At 41.9% G+C, this 24,710-nt stretch overlaps 1 protein-coding gene across 1 annotated transcript in view; it reads left to right on the top strand.

Moving 5' to 3' along the window:
- Positions 1-3,637: 3,637 nt before the first annotated feature.
- GLP1R (glucagon like peptide 1 receptor) overlaps positions 3,638-24,710 on the top strand; it is an 84,195-nt gene continuing 63,122 nt past the window's right edge. Inside the window, exon 1 of the mRNA XM_063390864.1 lies at positions 3,638-3,761. Coding sequence (XP_063246934.1) covers positions 3,690-3,761 — 72 coding nt within the window. The 5' untranslated portion in view covers positions 3,638-3,689. The remainder of the gene's footprint in view (positions 3,762-24,710) is intronic.

Raw genomic sequence — 24,710 nt, 5'->3', positions numbered from 1 at the left:
AGCACACTACAGGTATAAAACACAACAGCAAATGGCTCTTGCCTTTCAGGCACTTGGGCAGCACTTGTACAGCCACTGTACAGGGCAGCCACTCCCTCCAGTCTTCATTTAAATCCTAAGTCTTGGAAAACACTTTATTCTCCAAATGTCAGCAGCCCTGCACCCTGCAACTTTAAATACATGTGTACAAGGTAGAAAGGAATAAAATTCCACTAAGAGTTCAGATCTATTTGCACTGAGAGCCAAGAGTATATCTCTATCCAAAACAAAGTTATTATGAAAGATGATGTTTATAAAAGCTAGTTGTTACAGGTCACAGAGAAGCACGAAGTGCAAAACTTGCAGTTAAAACTGGTAACATTCCTTAGGATACTGCCTATGGTAGCTTAAGAAAATGTCTGCGACTCAGCAAATGTCACAGCAGAACCACACAATTTCTCCATGACAAAGGTTTTTCCTTTCAGAAAGTCTCAGAGACAAAGCATTCAGTCTCGAGGGACAGGAGTGTTACTTTCTGCATATACGAGTCCAGTGGTGATAATTTTCAGATAGCAGAGAGCCCAAAGCCTTGAGAAGGCTTTGTGTATTGCCTGCAGTTACATTTATGCCATCTCCACAGAAAGGGGTTATCAGGGGAGATTATTGAAAGAGACACTGGACTTTTTCAAAATGCAGTTTTGTCCCCAAAACAGTCAATTGCATTAAGAATGTTTTAATAGTCATAGAAGGACGATAATCCCTGGGTTGCAGTGTAACTGCAAGGGAGCCCCTCCTTAATACATGAGAGGTGTGGTCCAGATGGAAGGCAAGGGAACAAGACAGCAGTTGCAAAGTCCAACATTTTAAATAGCATCTGCAGTCCTTCAACTACAGAAAAGGAAGTGCTTGCCTCAACAAACACAATTCTGAAGTCGAACAAAGCTTCATCAACTCATTGCATTGTATTTTTCAAACTAAAAGGATCCCACCTCCTTTCAAATTTGGTTAGTGCCATTTTAATGATTCATTTACTTTCAAACTCTTCTTTTCTTGCATAATCACTGATAAAAGATCAAGTCAAATTTTAATATTAAAAACATGAATAAATATAACAAAAATCCATCAGACCCAGGTTTGAGAGACAACTTTCAACAGTATTTCTCCACAAAAAAAGACTTGAATTTATTGAATAAATACTTTTCCAACTCAAGGAAAATGATCTGTCTTTTAATACAGTCATTTCAGTCAACAGGGTTTGTTTAGTCTTGTGATAATAGCTTCTTAATGGGCACAGTGAAAATGCACCTGTTCAGAGTTTACTCTGATCTACTTTGTTTTTTCCTCTATTCATATAGATAACACTAGTCTATGCATTTCATTAAGAGTATAGAAATTTGGCAAGAAAATAAACTCCCTTGTGTTCTAGCAGGTCCCTGGAGATCAGATGGTCTGAGTGCAGCTGGGATTGATTTCTGATTATAACCAACTTGGCCCTAAGTCTGATCATGTTCAATAGGAATGAGACTGACAAACACTGCAGTTTCAACCCTGTAGGTGTGGTTGTGGTGAATAGGAACTTGTGCAATCACAGATCCACGAAAAGTGGGGTTTAGTGAAGCAACAGAAATATGGGTTCAGAACTGAGGTTGATAAATTCACTTGATGCAATAGAGATATATTAGTAACAATAATAATAAATGTGTGCAGAAGCTTACCAAAAAAGGCATCCTTGCTTGGAAGGAGAGACAAGAGAGAAGAGAGCAGCCTACCAATGGTCTCCACGGTCCTTGTGAGTCTTCTTCCTAACCAGGTGATATTTCTACCCTGCTTGTACACAGCTCCATCTTGTACCCCTTCTACTCCTTCTGTATATCATGATCTAAGGGGGGAATTGAGTAATACAGTCATGTATGCAGCAGCATGTACTTCACTGAGCTTATTAGCATACACAGAGTTTGCCTGTTAATATTTAAATGTCCCTTAATTAAAGCAAGAGTGGGTTTTCTGGCCATGGTGTCCTTCAGGGTTCCGGTTGTATAACTTTTCTCTATTCTGTGTATTCTTTGGAGCCTAAAGAGAACCTTCCAATCTCCACAGCACCTCCTCCTTCAGCCAGGCTCATCCTTTCTTGACATCAGCCATGCACATCGCCATCCGCAAGGATAGCGTAGAGAGTACACAGTGTAGGCTGTGATGGTTAAGCCTTAGTCTTTGCCTGGCTGCTTGGTCACCATCCCCTGGTATGATGAAGAGCTACCTTGGATTATTTCAGGAAATCAGGGTTATTCTTCAAAGTAAATTTCCTGCTTCCACCAGGGTATATGTCACCATCGTAGCCCTGATGAGGCTTTTCAATGGAGGCATGAGTCTACTAAAGATCTGGCAAAAGCAGCTGGCCCTCTTCTGCACTCAGGTGCCAGGAATCATCTTGGGAGCAGAAGCCTTAACTGGAAAACTTAATAAGCCTGGTGCAGAAACAATGGAGAGCAGTAAAGATCGGCATGTGAAATAGGTGCACATGATAAGGCTGGTGTTGCTATCCAAGTAGGAGAGGTTCCTTGCTCTTTATTTAATGGTTTCTGTTGCCTGGCCTGAAGGTAGTAATTTTTTTTTTAATCTTTATTTTCTCTCATTTTAGAAGAGAGGAAGGAAATATCTTTTCAGCTTTCAGTGAAACAAACCACCATGGCAGATTCTTTCTGTCTAGAGTTAGCTGTTGAGGTGTAAGCGCTGCCCTGGCAATTCACACTCTGAGGAATTTCATTATTTCATCATCTCACAGCATCAATGCTCTAACTAGTTACATTTGCAAAGCATCAGACTGATGCTGTGTTGAATTTGAAATTCATACACATAATTAATATTTAAGCTATTAACTTGTTTATATTCTAGCTGCATCTAACTGACCAATGTGAAATATTTTCCCCACTTCCTGGTTCAATTTTGAGACTTCCTTCTAGCTCTGATGGCTTTCTTCCAGATTCTGGTGTCAAATGTCACCAAATGTAGGTGCTTTAGTACAGGTTTAGTTCTACTAGTCAGTGCAAAGTGAATAAATATGAATAATATGAATCTAGCACAAAGCAGATTCAGAGCCTTCTTTTGCTAGGAAAGTAAGTATTCTAAATCCTCCAGATTTACACATCATACTACTGCCGGGACTGACCTGTGCTCCGTTCTTCAACTTAGAAATCAAGCTCTGATCTGCTCTGCGTGCAAATTCAGGTTATAAATGGATAATTGCATTCACTATTATTAAACCTAATAAAACTCGGACGTCACGAACAGCATGAAGGTCACCAAAGTGCCCAAGCCTGGACAGATTCAGAGTAAAATAAAAGAACATAAGAAGTTGAAAAGGTAGAGAACCGGATCACAGAGGCGCTGCCTTCATTTGTTTCTCTCCCTCCCTGACACAACCCTTGGCGCTGCCGCCTCCCGACACCCGCCCGTCCGCCCGCGGTGCGATCGCCGCCCGCGGCAGCTCCTCATCCCCGCCGGGCGGGACTGGGCCGGGCCGGGCTGGGCTGGGCTGGGCCGGGCCGGGCTGTACCTGGGCCGGCCCCTCCCCGCCTCCGCCGCCGCTACAAAAGCGGCCGCCGGAGCTCCCGGCGCATCCCCCGCTCCTCCGCCGTGCCCGCCGCGGAGCCTCCGCGGGGAGCGGCAGCCGGAGCCTCGCCCGCCCCCGCGCATGGGGGCCGCCCCCGGACATGCCCTCCTCGCCGCTCGGCTTGGCGGTGCTGCTGCTGGCGGCCGCGGGAAGGTCGCTGCCGGTGAGGCGGGTGAGTGCCTGCGCTGCGCCGGGGCCCCGCGGTGCCCTGAGAGGAGCCCGTGGGGGCCGCGCTCGCTGCGGCGCTGGCGGAGCCGCGGCTCCGGGCGCGCCTCGAAGAGAAGTCAGAAGTTCCAAAGCCGCCACTTTTTGGGCTTCCCCGCCAGCACTTGCAGCAGGAGCGGCGGCGGCCGGGCACGGCGGGGCCGGAGCGCGGGGAGCTCTCCGTGCGGGGGTCCGGGGGCTTAGGGCGAACGGAGCGGGGAAAGAAGCGCAGACGCTGCTGCTGCGAGGGCATTGCCCTCGAGGTGATGCTCCCCGGCACCCACAGGAAATAACACGCGTGTCTGTAATGGCAAACGAGCGTAGTGCCGTGGGAAAGCCAGCGCAGGGTCCCGGCGGGGGATTGAGGCTGTGACACGGCGTGAGGATGGGAAAGCAAAATATAATCCGTGTGAAGAGCAGGAGGAGGCGATGGGGGAGAGAGGAGGGATGATGGATGGCGAAGGTTTGGTGAACTAGGGACAGAGAGGCAGGACAGTCCGATCGGGAAGGACGGGGGTTACAGCGCTGGGGTGGCAGCAGGAGGCTGCTGCTGTAGGGAGAGTAAGGACGGGCTCAGAGCTGGTGTGGTGGGCTGCAGAGGTCAAGGAAGGGACAGTGTATCTGATGATGGACCACATACACTGTCCGCTTTCTTTCCAGTTGCTGAAAGCTTTTGGGACTAGAGATTTCTACAATACAGCACTAAGAGGATCTGTTTAATACCAAACTGAGTCTAAGCCTGTAGGGTTGCCTAACACGTTGGGTTTTCTTGGTGGGTTCGCTTTACTTGCTATCTACCTCTGGCCCTTAAAGGTGCAACAGGCACAATTTGCCCTAAGGAAAGTTCCAATTAGGAAAATCACTTTGTTGTTAAGATTATCAAACACTGAAACAGGTGCCCACAGAGGCTGGGGAGCTTCCATCTGTGGAGGTATTTGGTATTTGACAGGCTAAATCCCTGAGCTGCTTGAGCTTCAACCACAGAGCAGTGGAGCTGCCAGTAGTAGAGAATCAAAGTGAAGTACTTTCTGAGCCAAGATGCTTCTTTACCTGGATGAAGAGCTGGGAGCTGGTGAGAAGAAAGAGGCTTCCATGCCCTCAACACTCTAACTTAAGTCATGCAGTAAAACAAGTACTTTTATAGCCTTTTCTGACACTAGAGGGTCTTATCTGACAACTTCTCTAGAGCAGTGATAGTGCTTATTGTACACCAAGAAACTGAATGAAGTACTCTGCTCAGTCCTAAGTGTACAAAGTATGAGACTTTGGCTGTCTGAATTCTTTTCTCAGGTTCCGTTTAGAATAGTGGTAAAGGTGATATTTAAAGGAAACTGACAACAGCACTGCACAGGCAATAGTGGAGAATAAAATCTGTGAAAGACAGGTGTGAGAGGAAGGCAGAATGATGTGATACAGGGTTGAGGGAAGATGAATTGTACTGGTGCTCTGACTAATGTTTTACTTTGACTTTCTCTCTCTCCTGTCACCTCCTCAAACAAGTGAGGAAGGGAAGAGGAAGAAGAGAAAGCTGGGAATGTACGTAGAAGGAGGAAAAACTTTAGTCCAGAGTTTTTATCTGAGGTGGTGCTGCTTACGTGCTGTCATCTTAAATGCAGATTGATAGGTAATTCCTAGGTCTAGATGTTCCTTACAGCACTGAGGGTAGTAAAGTGACCAAGAGTTAGTAGCACACGGCTGCATTGCAGAATCTCATTACTAATGACAAGCTTGTGTCCTTTCCCTGTTTGGCCTTGAGCAGTGATGCCCTGCTGCTGAGAGAGCTGACAGGCAGCTGGCCACTGGTTCACTGCCATCCCGCCCTCTCTTGGATGTGGATTTCAGATCCTGCTTTTCTGTGTAGTACCTTTGCTCAAAGGTTTGCTAAGATAATCTCAAGAAGTAGTTTAAATGTCAGTGAAGAGCAGAAAAGAGCTGTGCCACGGCTCTGATTTGGGGGGTCCTGTTTTTCACATTACCCCGCTTTTGTTTCTGAGGCTAAAGGGGAATAATTGAGGTGGTCTGGGTAGAAGTAGAAACAGATTAATTCAGTGGAAAGGCTATAGATATTTTGCTGTCCTCATCTCTTATTTCTGAAGTGCTCTGGTATGGGAATAGCAAAGCACAAAAGTAAATATCAACACTGAGTGTGGGTGTGTGTATGTTACTGGTGCTCTCAGTTACTGAGCCTTATTTAGATACAACAGCCAGCTATTCTCCCAAAAAAACAGCATGACTTTGTTAGGTTGCAGGTGTTGGGAGCACATGCAGTTAGTTACTGCTACTTGCTCACTCTTCTGAAGCCTGCCGTGGTTGCCTTCTAGCTCTGCATGCAGCATCTGCTTCTTTAACCATGGGTGTAAAGGACTGGGTGTTTTTCTCCAGGAGAGCTACATTTGCATCCTAGCTTTGTGGAAAAGATGCAGTGTGAGGGGGTGGTTTTAAATGCCTTCTTAGTCTGCTGTACTCTGCCCTTGAGGGCACGGAGGTGTTTGCATGCCCCAGCCCAAGCTTGCAGGACCATGCCTATTTTGACTTCTTGTCTTCTGTTACGTGGCCTCAGAAAACTGAGCTATGGTTCCTGGCTACCACTGTCCTGTAGATCTGTGTTCTTTAGAAGTCATTAGGGTGGGGAAACGACTGTAGATAGTGCTTGTCTGAAAAACAAAGAAAAGTGAACCTGTAAAGTAGTGACTCCTTGCAGAAGTGAAGATGGTGAGTTGGACTGCATCTTGGTTAGCTGGATCTTCACCTGGGTAAAAATCCCTCTGTTAGCAGGTTGGCTGGAGGTTCTGAGTTACTAATTTTCTCCATTTTCTGCTCCCAAAAGCTGTTGTTTGATCTCTTTTTGTTACCCACACTCTGAAAATCAAAATATGCTAGCCCAGTGTCAGCAGCCCATACTGGCAGAGGTGTAGAAAGCAGAGGAGGAAAGGGTGGACAAGGTCTGACACTGGGCCATCTTGCTGTAGTTATTATTCAAAGATACTTGGCTGGCTGCTACGTAATGGGCTGCTTTCCCAGGAATATGGCCAGGTTCTTAAAATCTTAGTATTTGTAGGCTATTTAAGTTCATTACTATATCATTATGGTGTAAGACTTGAATTAGATAATTGTATTATATAATTCAATGTGGATTAAATTGCTATGCCAAGTGACTAAAACCCTTTATATATTCATAAAATAATGTGGGGATTTTTTTGTTTGTTTTGTTTAGAAAAAACTCAATTTTTTTGGAAACTTTATAAAGCTATTGTGTGTGCTATAAAGCTAGATCGACGAACACAGCAAATCTGATTGTACAAATTAAAAAGATACTTGTTACAATATCCCAAATATAACTATATTGAGGAAGGGCATGGGGATAACACGGGCATTCTGTGTCTAAGGAGCCTAGGACAAGAACATGTAGTGACAGGACAAGGATGAATGACTTCAAGCTGAAAGACTTAGATTAGATAATGGGAAGAAATTCTTTACTGTGAGGGTACTGAGGCACTGGAACAGTCCCAGAGAAGTTGTGGATGCCCTATCCCTGTCAGTGCTCAAGGCCAAGCTGGATGGAGCAGCCTGGTCTGGTAGAAGGTGTCCCTGCCCATGGCAGAGGGGTTAGAACTAGGTGGTCCTTAAAATCTCTTCCAAACCAGGACCCAGGCCATTCCATGATTCAGAGCCAAATGAAAGGACTGTATTTCACACAACAGAACAATGACTTGGCCCTTGGCATTGTTTAAAAGCTCTGATGTCTGTTCCAGGAAAGTTTTAGTGAAACAGCTCTTAATTCTGTAGCTATGACTGTACCACCACCACTTCCACACCTCCCAAGGAGACAATCTCAGAGTTCTGACAGAAGTATTTGAGGAAAATTGTAGACAGATACAGCTGGGCATGTAAGGACAGATATTATGGCTGTACGAGCACATCCAGCTCTTGGTGAGAAGAGCTTGTATTCTCAAAGTGAGATGGAAGTGATGGAGCTTTGCAAAACTAAACCTCCTGCACTCTGAGAGTTGTTACTTTATAGCTGAGATAAAGTTCAGTGAAACTGGGCCTGATATACAGAACATAAACAGTTGTCTGTCTTCTGTCAGATTTTTAAAGGTATTGTATCATATCCTGTTTCTGTGAGCCTGTATAAATAGGGTTTTAATTTGCCACATTGATTGATTGCCAGTTACTTGAGAGGACACACCAGGAGGAGCTGTTATTTCGGAAATCACAGGGCCTTTGCTGGTTTTTAACTTAGAAATAGTCCTTTTCAAAACTGATTGTATCCTTCTGCAGGGAAATGAGAGCTGTTACCATCTTCTTCATGAACAGCTTTTGCGTTTCAGTGATAAACCAGTGTACGTGCTGCCACCAAGGCTGTCTGCTCAAGTTTCCTTGAGCAGTACATCAGTTCTATTAGTTTGTGTCTTAACAAAAGTAAGTGCACACAATAGCAGGTATGGCTCTGTTTTGAAAACAAACAAACAAACATTGTCAGCCAAGTAGATAAGAGACCTTTTGTTTAAGCTGTACAATGTTGTTTCCTTGTGAGCCTGAATTAAAACATCAGGCAGGAACTAATTTCATGAAGTAAAACTTCCTAACCTTGCTACTGAAAAAAGATTGAGTTTATTGCTTGCACCCAATGCTTCCCATTAGAAGAGGGATTGGGTAAGCAGTATCTAGGGATCTCTAGCTTGCCAAATAGAAGGTGACCCCTTCAAATGTCATCGTTTCATATGCAGGAAATTTGAACTTATGAAGGGTGAAGAAAGCTCGGTGCTGGTAGCTGAATACTGTTCTTTGATGCCTTGTTTCATTCAGTGTTGGAAACTGGTATTTATGAATTTCAACCACACTGGGCTATGATTGCTGCATTCCAGTGATCCCTTGCCTGGGTGTTGATGTGGAGGAGCTTAGGAAATACGTGTTGATCTCCACAGGCAGGAGGACAATGTCCAGAAAAAGTTGCAGCAGCATCATGACCTGTGGTTTGTAAGTATAAACGTGAAAAGCCCACCAGTTCCACTGCTGAAGGAATGTAGATAGTCTACTCTTACTGCCAGGGATACGGACCCATGCAAAGGGAAACTCTCTGCAGTTTTATTGGGACTTCAGTAAGCTTTAAAGACAGTGTTCCAGGGATACAGTGTGGCACATCTTTGTGGAGAAGAACCTGATTAGATTTCCAGTTGTCCTCCCCTTAACCTTGATGGTCTTGTCTTCCCAAAGAAACAGATCACTGCCACAGCCTCTGATGTATGTGAATGAATTGCTACAGGTTGGTTAAGTGTGGCCATGATTAACACAAACAGCTCTTTCTCAAAGGTTTACATGAAACCTTGTGAACAGCCCCTGCCCCAAGGTCAAATATGGCTTCTTAATAGTCTTGTAAATACTGCAGTTATTGTATAGAGAAGACAGAGGCTTAATTTACTTGAATGAACAATCAAAAACATAATAACTGTGTAGAGGAAATCATAGTTTAGACATGTGAAAAAGACTATTTCCTTCAGCTGGTCATTTTACTGACTACGTTTTATTGCTGTTTCACCATAATTGATTGTTAATAGATTGCTGTCTTAGTGTAGTCTGGTATTGACTGCTATTTTTCTTGCAATTGATTGCATTTCATTGTTAGTTCGCCTTCTCGCCATCTTTTTCCTCAATTGTTTTATGCTGACTTTTAGAATTACCATATTTTTGTCTTGTGCTCACCTGTTCATTGAGCTCATCTGCATTCCCTCATTCTGTTCTTGCCTTGTCTGTCCCACTTGTGCGCATGTCCTGCCATGTTCCCAGTGCCTTCTCTGAGAATTTCAGGACAATTTTTAGAACTTTCATTGTGTTACTGATTCTGTTTTGCCTGTGTGCTCTCTGCTGCACTGTAGGACAAGTTGTGGAAAAGGAACCTGCTCTCTCGTTGTGCCTTGGAAGCAGCTAAAGAGTTGGGACCTTTGTATAAGAACCTTTCTGCGTGTGTGAAATTATGAATCCTTTGAGCACAGCCTAGAAGCTTGTGATTCTTTTGGTGTCCTGCCTCTTTGCACTGCAGAAAGGGTTGGGTGTACAGAAACATTGAGAAGTATCAGGTGGCTTACTTTGTCTAATTGGAGGGGGAAAACCAGGAGACTCAGAAGGCTTGGTTTGTAGGTTAAAGAATGTTCTATTCAATATGTACTTTATGAAATTATTAATTTACTCATCCCAGTGTGATCTTTGTGTTGTTTCATCTCAGAGTAGCACCTTGAGAGCTGGGATAGCGTGGCAGAGCAAAGTACCTGTCATGTTTGCAAAGTTCAGAAACATTTTGCTTTTATAGCTGGCTGTGACTTCTCTGCAGAATGGTCATTCTGCTGAAGAGGTCTGTACACAGAAATCCACATTTTGAGCCTTTCAGAGAGAATGAGAAGATAAACATCAGTGCTTGAATTTGTCACCCTGCTTCAGTATGTGAAATTGAATGGAAAGCATGAAGTGTGAGGGGAACACCAATATCTAGGAGGGTGACAGCTTGTCTCTTATGCCCCAGGATCGTCAGAGGTGCTACTCCTGTTGTGGAAGCAGCCAGACCCTGCAAAGCACTTACACTTTTCCTAAGTCACCTCTGAAAGGATATTGGTAGAGCTGTGGATGGGTTACAAATAAGATCTACAGCTGTGTATCACTAGATCAGTGATAATCACTTAGGTCAATTTCCATCTTCCTCCTTCAGTCTTACTCTTCCCAAATAAAATTATTCTGCAGTACAAAACTTGTTATAAAGAATGAATTAAGTTTTTAGGTTTTATCCCTTGGGATGGAAAAATTAAGTGTAGTATTTGGTCTAAACTATTTGAAATATCAATTGGTCTTTGCTTTTGTCAGATGCTGTGATGCTCTCTAATGTACTGCCCTTTTCATTGCCATTTTTTAATGAAGACAAATTCATCAAGTGCCATTGAAATGCATCACTCTAAGAATAACAAAAAGATCCCCTTCCTTTTAAACTCAGTGACACTGGAGGCAGAGTACACTCTGGAGAAAAAAAGAGAAGACAGGATGCTATTATGTGCTGTTTACAGTGACACTGTTATAAATTGCACAGCATATAAATGAAGATGTGTTTGTAGTGGACTTCTTTCGAAAAGCCCTAAATCCTTAATATGTATGACCTCTCTAAATGAAATATAGAGCATCACAGATGGCATGGATGGCTTTCAGATATAAAGGTAGTCAGAGACATCCTGTTCAAACAGTATTTCAGAAAATGAAATTCCAACACATTTGTTGTTTTGATAGATGTGCTTTGAGCCTAGATCTTGGCACTCCTGTTTATTAGTTGAATTGAGTAAAAGTTGGCACCTGAAACTCGAAAAACCTGCATTCAGTTGTATGCAGCTTTGCTCCCTATGGGCTTCCAAGGGCCAATAATTTTGTCTTTTACTTAACTATAGTTAAGTAGAGGAGAAACTTGTACTAGAAAAAACTTGTTCTAGAAATAGAATAATGATTCTATAACTATTCAGTATGCTCTGTATTTGTTCATTGCTCTTTGGGGATTAAGACACCTGGTGGTAATGAATGAGGCTATTAAAGCTTGGTAAAATAAAACTGATTTTATTACTAATAAGATGTAATGGTAGAGGAATGTTAGCTTAATAGTTTGAACTCTTAACTTAATGGCCTTGCAATAGTAGAGATGGTTTTAAATTGCAAGAAACAAAGCTGGAGTTGGAAACTGCATTTCTTGATTTCTTACTTGTTTTGATACTTAGATGACATTGAAACCACAGAATGGCTGAGGTTGGAAGAAACCTCTGGAGTTAATCTGGTTCAACCTTCTTGCTCAAGCAGGGCCACTTATTTATTTGTGTAAGGTAGAATCAATGCCAATGGGTCATTGAGCTGTCAGAGATCTGTATTTCCTGATTTGTTTTCCTACTTGTTGCTTATACTAAATGAATGCTGGGACATCTTGTAATGTTTGAATGAAGCTTTTGCCTTGTTCCTTGTTCCTGCCTTCTCTTGCGCTCTGCCACCATTCATCCATCTTAATTTGCCATAAACTGAATTTACTGTGGTATTTCAACAATCTGAGGGTTTTTTTGAGGTGGAAAGGTCTAACAAAACTCTGTCCAGTAGACTTAAAATCACCTTGGATTGGACTCAAATAGACCTTTACAAAATCACACCAGCAATTAAACACTGAGTAAAGAAATAGGCAAATGAGTACATGGATTAATTGCTCCCCCTACATATGAATTCTAGGGGAAGCTCTTGTATTAGTAGACTGTTAAATTTCTGTAAAAGAAGCCTTGTGTTAGTGCAGCTTTGACTTCTGCTTGGTTTTTGTGAAAGGGTGTCACAGATTTTCCAAATGTGAACAGCAGTCTCATCTCTGGACCTTTTGTGATCTTCCAGGATACTCTTCCTCTTCCTAGAAGGATGATAGAGAGAAGTTTTGGGGTGGGGGGTTGTTTGTTTTGTCTGGAGGAGTGGTATAATGTATTGTAGGGAAACTTTGAAAACCCATTCAGAATAAAATGTTTTTCAACAGAAAATTAATTCCTGTGTCAGGATGGGTGGGAAGTTAGTGCTTTCGGCTGCAGAAAGTAGTTGGGATCCTCTCTGGGGATAGGACTCAAACTTCTTTACATGGGAAGAGGAGAATGGTGGGGATCAAGCTGTCCATCTTGTTGCTGCAGTAGTCATGGTTAGTCTGAGCAACCAAGGAAGAGGTGCCATCCAAGACAGTGGTTGTTGGTGCCAAGGAATCTGCCTAACTGCAACTTGTGGCTTTTTTTCTTTTTAGTTCATATGGTGTTTGTACTTTCAAATAAAGGCTTTTTTCCAGAACTAGAAAATTGAACAGTTCGGTAAGAAAAGAAGCAGAGGTGTCTCAAGATTTGTGTTAAATGTCTTTGCAGCCCTTCATCAGGTCTGTTGGACCATCTTGTAGCTGATGATAAGAAGTGTCCAGATTTAGGCCTAAACACTTAGGGAAAGTGTTTCCTTTTTTCTTTTACTATCTTGTGTGGAAAGATTTACAGTTGCTGATTTTTATTATCTAGCTCTCTTCATTTTAGTGAGATTGAGTCAGGTGGTTTGGTTAAAACTATTCCTGTGGTTTTACATATTAATTATTGAATAGGTAAATGGATTACAGTGTTGCCTTACATTTTGCATAGGAAGTAGGAGCTGTTGTCACTCTCGCTATTAGAAAAGTACGTGTGGAGATAATCCATTTGGTAAGATGACCCTTTCCAAATACCTGTTATGGGGAAGAAGTGGTAGTGCTTTCTTCTGTGTTCACTTAATTCACTAAGTCTGTGTTTGAATACTAATAGGATGAGTGCCTTGGAAGTATCTGTAATAGCTACAGAAAACAGTAGAGGACGAATTGCTTTTTATTTTGAGTCAAGGTTGAAGGACTGTGTTTGTCTGAAAGTGTTCTCAGTTCCTGTATAATTGATTACTAATGGAGAAGGGGTTACAGCTGCACAGAAGCTGCACATCTTCATCAATGAGACTATTTGTACTATTAAACACTGTATTCTTCAGAGCCAGGCACCTAGTAACAAACCAAGCTGTCAGTTGGTGCTACACATATTGCTGAGGGAACTTGGAGGCTGTAATGTTGGGAGAGCAAAGCTAATGTAAACATCATTTATAGTTCATGAGGTTAACTTTCTACTTGCTCAAGCTTTCAGTGATTAGTTTCTTTCATGTCTGTTTTGTATTGCCTGTTACATGTGGAGCTCTGATGCTGAGCAATTTAGTTCACAGCTTGGCTTTAAGCTTTGCTGTGTTGTCTTTCCTCTGTCTTTGAAAACTATAGTCCATAGTTTTTCTTCAACAGAAAGACTTACAGTTCTCGTTAATTGTGGCTTTGCCATTATGGCTGAGCTGCTTGGCATAATGCTTAAGTAAAGCCTTAAAGAAAATTCACATTTTTGAGTAATTAATTAATATGCCTGTGCTGTATGAGGAAGGAGAGAGAGCCATTGTACTGACAGATCAAGGAGAAACTAAATTTCCAGTTAGTGTGCTGGAAAGAACTTGGATTAAAAATCCTGAATTCTGAATATTTACTCTTCTCCCCAAATTACATCTGAGATGGTGTTCTTTATATTGATGCTACTTTATGGCCTCTGAAGTGTTTTGGTTGGTTTTAATTTATAGCTCTTCATATTCTTCCCTCTTTCTCCTATTTTTGTCATGCTGGAAATATTTGGAGCAAAACCAAATTGTGGAAAAAGCAGATTTATTATATTGTCCAAAGTATCTGTATCCTGCTCAATGGACAGCTGGGATCAGCACAGAGAAAAGTATTACGTGAAAGACAGCATGGGCAACAGACAATATCACTGGGAAATGAGAAGATAATTTCATAGCAAGTTTCCAGCAAGCTTGGAACACTGTCAAGTATGGGATGACAGGCAGCCGACATGGAAATATTCAGCTTCCACTACCATTGAAATCTAACTGCTTCGTGCTTATTTTGCAATGCTTATCTTTTATTTAGTTTTATGATCCAAACTGGAAAATAAACTATTTGAACAGTTGGGAAATGGAGAGTGTCAGCCTACTTTGGTCTTGACTAAATAATTTTCTCTTTAGCTGCCTTTTCCCTCTCATCTGTCTTTTCCTCCACCCCGGCGCCTTCTTAAGTTTTTGACCATTTCTGGTCCAAGTAATCTGACAAGAGAAATGTTCTGTGGGTTAGTGTCCTTTCCATTAAAAGTTCTGGTAGAAAGAAAGCAGACAAGCTGTCCTGTCTGCTGTGTATTTGTCTGCTTGCCCAAGCTGCTCATCTAGTAGGCCCCTCTAGGGAGCATGTCCCAGCTCTGGCCAGTGTTGTCTTCCTGTCCTCCATGTAGTGAGTTACTGCCTTTTTTGGCTGTGTTGTTTCCTCCCTTGAATTCCATGAAATGGATACTTCTGAACAACTCCAGTTAAGATGGAGATTTGTAGGAAGTTCCTGCCCCCACCCACTTTTTTATAGAGTGATTAGCCTACAGAGATTCTGGGCTCACCTGGAGCCTCACTATACTTTTGTGATGAGCATTTGTTCCTTTTGGTTTTGAAAAGCTGGTAAAAATGTCCTTTTTTTCTATTTTTCTCCCTTCTTTTTAGACACTCTATATAGCTGAATGATCTATCATTTTAGAGACAGGACTTGTAAAGGATTTAACTTCATTATTTTCTGACTTGCTAATTTCAATGATTGGGGACTGTTGTATAAAGGATGTTGCAGGAGGCTTGCATGCACAAGGACTTGGTGCATCTGAAGAAATCATGGTTGCCATAAAGGAGGAGGATGCATCTTAGTGACCTGAACAGAAGCTGTTCCTGCAGGTTGTTAGAACACAAGGGTTTTTATTTTTCTGCCATTTCCAGCCTGGTTTTGGAGCTGACCTTTCCTTTCCACTTGTACTTTTAATTCTACCTGGGTAATAAGTGTTTTTACTGATGTAGTGATGTTTGAGCAGAAATTTCACATACAGTGGCTTATTTACATATTTTAAATGTAAGTGTTTCAGTGAACTTTTGCCCTCGTAATCTACAATGCTAAAGCAAAAAAAAAAAAGATGCCTGAGGTGAAAAAGGGACTGTTGTCTGCAGTACAGCAGTGTGCTACTTTGGTAGCTGCAAGGAACAGATGTATTTTTTTGGGCAAGGTGTTCAGGCATGAAAGCTTTTACCAATCTCTAAAACCAGATGTGATCTACAGCCCTGATACTGCAGCACTTCCATCCAAAGATTTTGACTTGTTCGCCCAATTAATTCCTTCTAACTGGAAAAGTAGAAAAAAAGAATGTAAGCTACCATCTGCAGCTGCAAAGCTAAAAGAGTAAAAATTGCATGGAAGGAAAACATCAAAAAGCACAAGTATTTTTAAATTTGAGGAGATAGTGGTGCTGATATTGTCCCCAGTACCTCCAGCTCTGCAGATGTCTTCTCAGAACTTAAACCCTTCTGGTAAGAAATGGAAGTGGTGGCTAAAATAACTCCAGCAGTTATGAATAATGAAAAGGTAAGGAAGCTGATGGCAACAAGTAAAAAAGTTTCAAAAATGTTAGTGGAGATAAAACTGTCTAACAAGTCTACATAATCTGAGGCTGAAGGACAGCTGGCTCCTTTATCAGAAACCAACTTAGTGGCAGTGGGGTGGAGGAGCCTGGACTCTCCTTTGCAGGGCTCCAAAATGATGTGGTAATGGTAGCAATCTTTGAAAAATTCAATTTCTATTTGCTTTCACTAATAACTCTTAATTATTTAATCTGATATGCATCTACCACTTTTGTGAAAAGACTGAAAAGTTATATGACCTCATAAACATTAACCAATCTGTTATCTTGTGAAAATTGAGGCAGATACAAGTTTAATTAGGTCAGATCCATCTTATTATTAAAACTATTGTGACATACTTCATGTTTTGCCAGGTAGTTACTTTTAAGCAAAGTAATTTGTATGGTTAATTTAACTCAGACCAGAAATGAATAAAGAATTCAATACTGAGGTGATAAACCACAGTAGCAGCTAGCCTAAGCGTGCAGTGGGTTCTTGGTCACTTGGAGTCTTCCAAGTCAAGATTAGGTCTGTTTCTGAAGGGTATTTTCTGGTCAAGGTGGCATGTGTGAGTTGGATGCAGCAGTTGGTGTGAGGTTCTAGAAGGTGCTGTGTGGGAAATTGATGAGTTTATTACATGAGTCCTTTGGCCTCAAGGTCACCGTGGTCACGGTGAGCTTTGCTGCATTTGTCTCTGCTTCACAGCAACATTAAGCCTGTCAAATATTTTTCTTGTTTAATTTTACCTCTGAGAGTAAGGCTGTTTGGCTTGCAGTGCTGATGGTGTGAGTGCATCATAAGGCATAAGGAGACAAGGGGAGTGAGGCATGAGGGAGGAAATCACCACCTTTCTCTGGCCACAGAGAAACCACTGCTTTCAACAGTGGTGCTGGTCTGTACTGCTTTAAATACTAATAGTTATGCTAGAAGATGACCTAGTGCTTCTAAAGTACATTTTAAGGGTGAACTGAGGTAAAAACATAAGTCTTTTGCACAGCAGGTTCACTCAGAGAGAACTTTTCCTCTAAAAATACATATCAAGCCAGGCCTCTGCCATTTAAATTTTTAAGTTTTTTTCTCTAGCATCTTCTCTGTGAATGTATTCTGTTCCTACAAGTGCTCCTTGATTTAAGGTTAGTGTCAGATGGGGAAACATATAGCTGTGAAACTACTAACATGGAATGAGTTTAGTTCCTTTAAGTGACCTATCCATTTTCAGCTTTATTACTGCATGGTCACTGCTTCCCTCAGTGCTTTTAAAATTGGAGCTGAGTGGAGGGGAAGCTTTGTGCACAACTTCACCTTCCTCAAAATGAATTATCTGGACACCTGACTGGAAGAGTGGCTCTCTCTTTTGTTTCCATTTGTCTAACCTGGACAGTTTACTTGAAGCTCACTGCATGTTTTTCTTTGCTTGCCTTACCAAGCTGCTTTTCCCTTGGGCTTTATCCTGTTGGTTGCTTTCTGAAAACCATTGTGCTTACTGCTTCAACAGCAATCCTCCTCTGTTGCTCACTTTCCTCTTTATTTTGAAGGTGTCCCCAAGGAAAAGCGGCAAGTAAGTCCCGTCAGCTTTAACATCAACACAATTGCGTGTAGTTTAAACCACAATCCTCTTCAGCTGCATATACCTTGGGGAAAGTAAGGGAAGGAAAGAAGGAATGAGGTGGAGGAAGGCTGCCTTCTGTGGACAGTTATGACTGTCTTTCAAACTGGCTGTTGCCCACAGCAGACCTGCTGGACTGAAGGCTGGCTGCCTGACTGAAGTACAGAAGAAAGATCCAGCCCCGGGGCTGGTGAGCATTCTGAACGAAGAGAATACACTGATTTCCCATGTATTGAGAAAATGATGTCATGAGATCCCAACTGATGACAAGCAAAGCATGCTACATGTGGCCTGAAGGTGGGGTAGGGATAAACTTTAGAAAAAACAGAAGTTAGGTCTTGCCTCCAAGTTCCTCTCTTCTGCTACTGTTTGGGGATGGAAGCATTGTAGCTTGGGGGACAGCCTTGCAGAACTAATGCATAGATCCTTTGCTACTGATTCAGCTGTAGCCAGGGATTCTGGCACTGACGGCACAAGAGGGACTGCATATTAGTATTTGAGTATTTGGTATGCAGGGTTAATGCAGCAGATTGGAGGAATAACCTGAGCTGGTTGTTGTAGCAATAGGATGGTTCATAATTTGCTTTGCAGTCCTAGGGTAGGGAAAGTCTGTGATTCAACTTGACCTGTCTGTACTTCTGTAGTCAGCTTCCCTGGCTCAGACGGATTACAGGAAAACTGAGAAGTAAATCTTTTCTGGATGAATTTGTCAAGTGCTTTTACTTTTTAGGATTTGGAAGGCAAACAGATGATGTCTGGAGAATGAGCTTTGCTGGCGGAACTTCGGTATGCTCTGCTCTCAGATGTGTCCTAACTGTGGACGAAAACACTGGCAATTTGTAAAGGTGCTACATATAACTACCTTGGCAGGGACAAGCCATGCAGCCATACAGATAATGGGCAGTGAACCTTGAGCCACTGTGACAATGAGCTGCTGAGGGAGTTAATTTGCATTTGTTAAAACCAAAATAAACTGCTGCCCTCAACTAGGACCGGTAAAGGCAATACAGATTTGATTGCATTCTAGTCAGGCAATCTATAAATGATAGTAGATGCAGAACCCATGAAATTGTGAGCTGAAGTTTTTGTGTTTGTGTGTGGTGGTGTTTTTTGAATAGCTTTGTGGTGATTGTTTTTCTGTTGAGTAATTTTTTTTTAACTGGAGAACTCAGTTTGTTCACAAATGAAGTGTGGATGGGAATGCTTTCAGTGAGAAAAATGTTTGTGAAGGTTAAGGTGTCTGATTTATTTGGTTGTTCGTTTTTTTTTCGTGTTGTTAAGCTTATTGCAGGGATTGCAGTGATGGGATGACAAACTGGTGACCAGACTTAGAATGCTGTAGGATTTGTGATCTTGGAAAAACTAGCTACGCTTTGCACCGTGGCTCTTCAAGAAGGGTGACTGCTAAATAGTCGTTTGAAAAGCTGGGGGAGCTTAACTCTTTTGGGATGTTTTGGTATGGAAAGTGGAAAGATTTAGAGGTTTTCCTACCTAGTGAAAATACAGATTATTTGCAATGAAGTGATATTTATATGGGGTTTTTTGTGGTAATTTTTTTTTAACTTGGAAACTCAAATGTTGCAATTCCATGGCTCCGTGGAAGTGCCAGCTCATTCTGTCCCTCTGCTCAGCCAGCACTTGGCCTCTCCAGTTGCTGGCTGGTACAGAGAAACCAATCAGTTATAAGCACAAGATAAAGACCCTTTTAAATGTACTTGGTTCAGTATGTCCAAAAGAACCAGCTTAACTAATTGCATTTTAACCCTCAGCAAGAGAAGCCAGAAGTCCAGCTTTGACAGATATTCTTTATTTTGTTTTGCTTGAGCGGCTTAGAGATGAGTCAGTTGCCCAAATGAAGGCATCTAGAGCTGCTCAAAATTTTCACAGTATTCAAGATCCTGTATGGGACTAATGGATATGATGTAGCATATAGGGGAATCCTGTACCTCTCTGTGGGTGTGGCAGGAGACAAAATGAGGGACACATCTATGTTGAAGGGAACTATAAGTACCTATGATCAGGTGTCTGAATTCCATCCTAAACCTCCTCAGCTTTTTCAGCCGTATATATCCCTCCTTCACCTGAGGAAGAAAATCACCAGTGTCCATACAGTCTTGGTGAAAATGGATTGAGAGCAGCCTTACAGATAAGGACTTGAGGATGCTGGTGGATGAGAGGCTGGACATGAGCTGGCAGTATGCACTCAGAGCCCAGAAACCAAATTGTATCCTGGGCTACATCCAAAGCAGGGTGAGGGAAGGGGTGCTTTCCTTGCTGTTCTTGTGACGTCCCACCAGAGTGCTGCATCCAGCTGTGGGGTCCCTAACAAAGGAAAGAAGTAGACCTGTTAGACTGGGTCTGGAAGAGGGCTGTAGAAGTGATTTGAGACTGCTATAAAGACAGGTTGTGAGCACTCAGATAGTTCAGCCCAGAGGAGAGAAGGCTCTGAGGAGACATTGTGGTGGCCTTTCAGTATATAAATGGGACTTACAAGAAAAGTAGAGAGAGATTTTTTTTACCAGGGCTTGCAGGGTCATAGGACAAGGTTTTAAAGTAAAAGAGGGTAGAATGATTTTGGATAGAAAGAACAAATTACTTTGTATAAGAATTAGTATGGTGAACCATTGGAACAGGTTGCTCAAAGAAGCTGTGCCTGTCCCATCCCTGGAAGTGTTCAAGGCTAGGTTAGATTGAGTTCTGAGCAACCTGATCTATGCGAAAGATGTTCCTGACAACAGCAGGGATATTAGAACTAGATGACCTTTAAAGGTCTTTCAACCCAAATCATTCTATGATTCTGTGTTATTACACAGTTTTTAATGAAATGCTGAGTTGCTCTTCCAGTAGCCTAGGCTGAATTTTGTTTCTAAATCTGAGTGTAGATATAAAGTTCTGCTCTTATTTTCAGCTTTGTAGCTTGTCTTGCAGTGTTCTTCAACTCTGCCTTTGTTCATTCCTTGATGTTTCTAGAGCTATACCTTGTGTATCTGTCTAAAAATACATGTTAAACTATTATGCTTTGCTTGCTCTGTTGTACAACTGCATCAATAAAAGTCCTCTGCTAAAGAGCACTTCAGAAAGCATATGTCTAGATTTGCAATGCACAGTAAAATCTCATTGTATGATAATGTAATTCTCATGAGTGCTATATGCTGTCTCCCACTAAAATTGTTGGATTGCTTTCTTCTCTCCAAGAGTTTGTGAGCTATGGTTGCATTTGAATTTTGCATTTTTCTTCTGTCTCTCTGCATAGTTGCTCAGTAGTTTCCTTCTGGCATTTCTGAGTGGCTCATGTAATACATCCTTGATAGGAACACTTAACAGAACGGATGAAAGGCATTGTAATGAAAATAACATTTTCTGGTAGCAGCAGCTGACAATCTAAGTGTGTACCTGCCTCAACAGTGAGCATTTGGATTCATGGGTCCCACAGTCACCAAAGACAAACGTCTTTCCAGTCTTGTGAAGTTCTGCATGGGAGGAAAACTCTCTGCGGGTAACTGTTCTTGTGCCATGTCTGTCCATCACTGGAGACAGACACATTAGAAACTTAAACCCTATAAACACAGGTTTGCACCATCTTTTCAGACTATATTACTTGGCCTACAGGAGTTTGATTTTATTTATTTATTTAATTCTCTAGAAGGTGATGCTAAATTTTGTTGCTGAAATATTAGGCATTGCTTTATTCCCTTTATTTTGAAACTGTATAATATGCAAGTTGATTTAGGTGTTTAAAAGTTTGCTTTGACATCTATGTCTCTGAATGCCAAATACTTTGTCTTGATCCAGAAAATTATAGGGCCAAGAGATATTTTTCTCATTGAAATGCACCTTGTCAAAACAATATTTTAAGGGTTGGGAAAACTGGTTATTTTCAAAGCACAGATGAAAGATCTCAGGACAAACCTGGAGTATTTGGTTCTGGAATAGAAACCCTTGTGGTTAGGGCTGAACTCTCCTGCCTGCTCAGACTGTTCATGTATTTGGAATTATTTGTGGAACAATCAATCAGCTGAACTGGGAGCTCCCTGTGCAGAAGTACCAAGAAATAGCAGTATGCCTCAAATCAGTTTGGGTTTTGGTCTTTAAAATGCTTTATCTGAGGCTCTGTGCAGGAGCATTCTGCATTTCTAGACCTTTATGAGATGCCTGTGCTTATTCTTTTTTTCTTAACTTGGTAAGAACAGGTCTTAATAATGGAGGGAGTGGGAGGGGTGAATGGGGTGTTGGTGATAAGTGCCTTTATAGGTGCTATTATAGCACCTATATCCTGCTGTGGGATTGAGCCCAGCCAAACCTTCATTCTGAAGCTGTGGAGGTGTTTAAAAGCAAAAAACAAAAGGCATGAAGGCCAGGATGAGGTACAGTGTGGTGCAGTGGTCATTTTCATCTGAGAGAGAGAGGAGTGCTGAGATTCACCACTGGTTTAAAACAAAGAGAATGGCCGCAAAAAACACCAAAAGAAAAAGAAATCTGGGCTGAGCAGCTCTGAAGAGGCAGGCAGAGAAATGTCTTTTCTGTGTGTTGATCATATGTAACTGTCTGATGAGAGCTTCCTCTTGCAGCTTTGGGTTCAAAAGCTTGATGTCATGAAACTTGAAGTCAGTGACAGAAGACTTTCCACGCTTGGACAGATAGTGAAACACTGTTCTCAAGATTTGCGTTTATCGAAGTCCTAAGATGTTTTGTTTTTCTTGAAGGACTTAATAAGTACTCAGCTGTTGCAGCCTAAGGACAAGACCATCTGGCAGGTGTCACCAGGGAGTTTCTCCCTGAATTCAGTAGCTCCTTTTGAGGGAAATAATTTTTTGCTTTTCACTAGCAGGGAGGATGCTGAAAGGTTTCTTTTTCTGGCACTCCTGAGCTTCTGAAATAATTGGTTCATTAGTAACTAAGGAACAGAAGCATTTACAGGAAAAGCTCCTAGAAGCTGGCTTCTCTCTGAGAGATAAGTTGTTTTGATCCTGTTTGTTTTTTCTGAAGGGTGAGGAATTTGTACAGAGTGATCCATCCACTGACGAAGTAGCTTGTAAAATATGAGTTGGGAAGCATAATTAATATTATATCATCTGATCAGTCAAGCAGCCCTACAGAAGGGACTGAGAGTAATGACTTTATCTCAGAGGGTCACTTAGTGTTGCATAATGTCAAATGACTACATTAAACTTGATACTGGGAAACGTGATGTGGGAAGAGAATGTGATAAATACAGAAATCTAGGCAATGTCAGTCCTGAAGTATGATCTAATTTATGAGCTCTGTAAAAGGGTACTTTTAATGATACTTCCTTTGAACTATCTATAGTAGATACATCATTTTTTGATCTATCTTCTCCTCCTTTGGCATAACTTCAGTTCTTAAAGAAGGGGAGCTGGACTGTGAGAAGTTGTACATAATGGATTTAGATGAACTTATTACACAGAAGTTGAACCAAGTAGTTATAAAATTGGGTTGAATATCATCTCTTTGAGAGAGTGAGGGTTGAGCAATAAAGCCTTCTCCCACACTAACACACTTGCAGAATGTCTTTGGGTCTTCAAGAAGTATTGTACTTAAAGGACTGATCCTCAACAGGATTGTTTTATCATGGGGTGAACAGTGAGTCAAAGGACTCTGTTAATACCAAGTTCAGAACAGTACATTTCAGTAAAGCTTTGGATATTGTCTCTCATGGGATCCTTCTGGACAGAGTGTCCAGCACGCAACTGGATAAACACATCATGCAATGGGTGAGCAACTGGTTCACGAGTGGGGCACAAAGGGTAACAGGGAATGGGCTGACATCTGACTGGGAACCTGGCACTAGTGGGGTTCTGCAGGGCTCTATCTCAGGCCCCATGCTCTTCAACATCTGCAAAAACAACTTGGACACAGGACTGGAAGGGATACTAAGGAAGTTTGCAGACAGTACAAAACTGGGAGGAGCTGTTGACTCTCTTGAAGTTGGAGAGGCCTGCAGAGACACCTCGACACATCAGAGGGCTGGGCAATCACCAGCCATATGTAGTTCAGCAGGGGAAAGTGCTGGATTCTGCACCCGGAATGGGGCAACCCTGGATGTAGGGACAGACTGGGGAATGAGATGCTGGAAAGCAGTGCCATAGAAAAGCACTTGGGGTTCTGCTTGACAGAAAGTTGAACACAAGTCAGCAGTGCCCTGGCAGCCAGGAGGACCAAGCATGTCCTGGGAGCATCAGGCACAGCATTGGTGGCCAGGCAAGGGTGGGGATTGTCCAGCTCTGCTCTGCACTGGTGTATTGATGTATAAATCTAGCTTAAGTGATTATTTAATAAGATCTGTACCATATCAGAATGAGTGTTACAAATCAGAATGAGCATAAGGCTTGTAATGTGTAATATTCACCTATCTTGGACTTAGTTGCTGTGCTGATCCTGAGCAGAATAGCCTTGACATAATGTATTCCTTTGAGCTTTTCAAAAAGTAACTCAGTGTCCTTCTGAGTAAAAGGCAGTAAATATAATCTGAATCCTCCCCTCACAAAGCAGATATGCCGGCATTACTATCCAAGGAAAGAATACCTAGGCTGTTCCAAATTTGTTGTTCAATGCCAGGTTCCTTATTGTTTGCTTTTGAAGATTAAGATTAGCAGTTTGGCGGTCCCAGTGGTTGTAATGTTACGTGTGACCCTTTAGCGGCAAGGCAAAGTCTTGCTTCTTATCCTGAAATGTTGAAAACATGGAAAACTTGTAGCATAAGTGGTCTCATTTAAAAACAGACAAGAAAAGACAAAATAAATACAAATGTAAGGAGGAATTTCTCATTCTGACTTTATATATGGTGGTAGGAGGAGAGAGAAGATAATCCCGGGGATCACCAGTTGCCTCTGAAGCTCTGAGAACTCTCCTTTCCACTTTAATTCCATTTCATGATATGTTTTTTCTGGAGGCTTTATACCCTGTGTGCTCAGATTTCACTGTATTAGAATATTGCTTTTGTGGTATTGATCACCTTGGATCTGTATGGATGCTGGTTTTTGTTTCAGCAGGAATAGTTTCAAAGATGTTGAAAAGTGATTAAAATGCTTAATTTTACAGTAGAGCCCATGAAGACAAATGCTGAAAGGGGCTTTCCTGTGAAGGTGTTAAGGGATTTGTAAGGAATTCTGACTTCATACTGTTAAATGTGCTAATTTAGAGTGTTCTCACTAGAGATTATTTGCACTTAACTGTATGCATACACTGATAGGCTCCCGGTCTCTGTCCTCTTGACTGTCCTAATTTTTCTTCATTTGTTTCACGCTCCTTAGG

Source organism: Prinia subflava, chromosome 2 (assembly GCF_021018805.1).
Source record: "Prinia subflava isolate CZ2003 ecotype Zambia chromosome 2, Cam_Psub_1.2, whole genome shotgun sequence".
Taxonomy (NCBI): domain Eukaryota; kingdom Metazoa; phylum Chordata; class Aves; order Passeriformes; family Cisticolidae; genus Prinia; species Prinia subflava.
The sequence above is the reverse complement of the archived record's forward strand: the minus strand, read 5'-3'. Positions and strand labels throughout refer to the sequence as shown.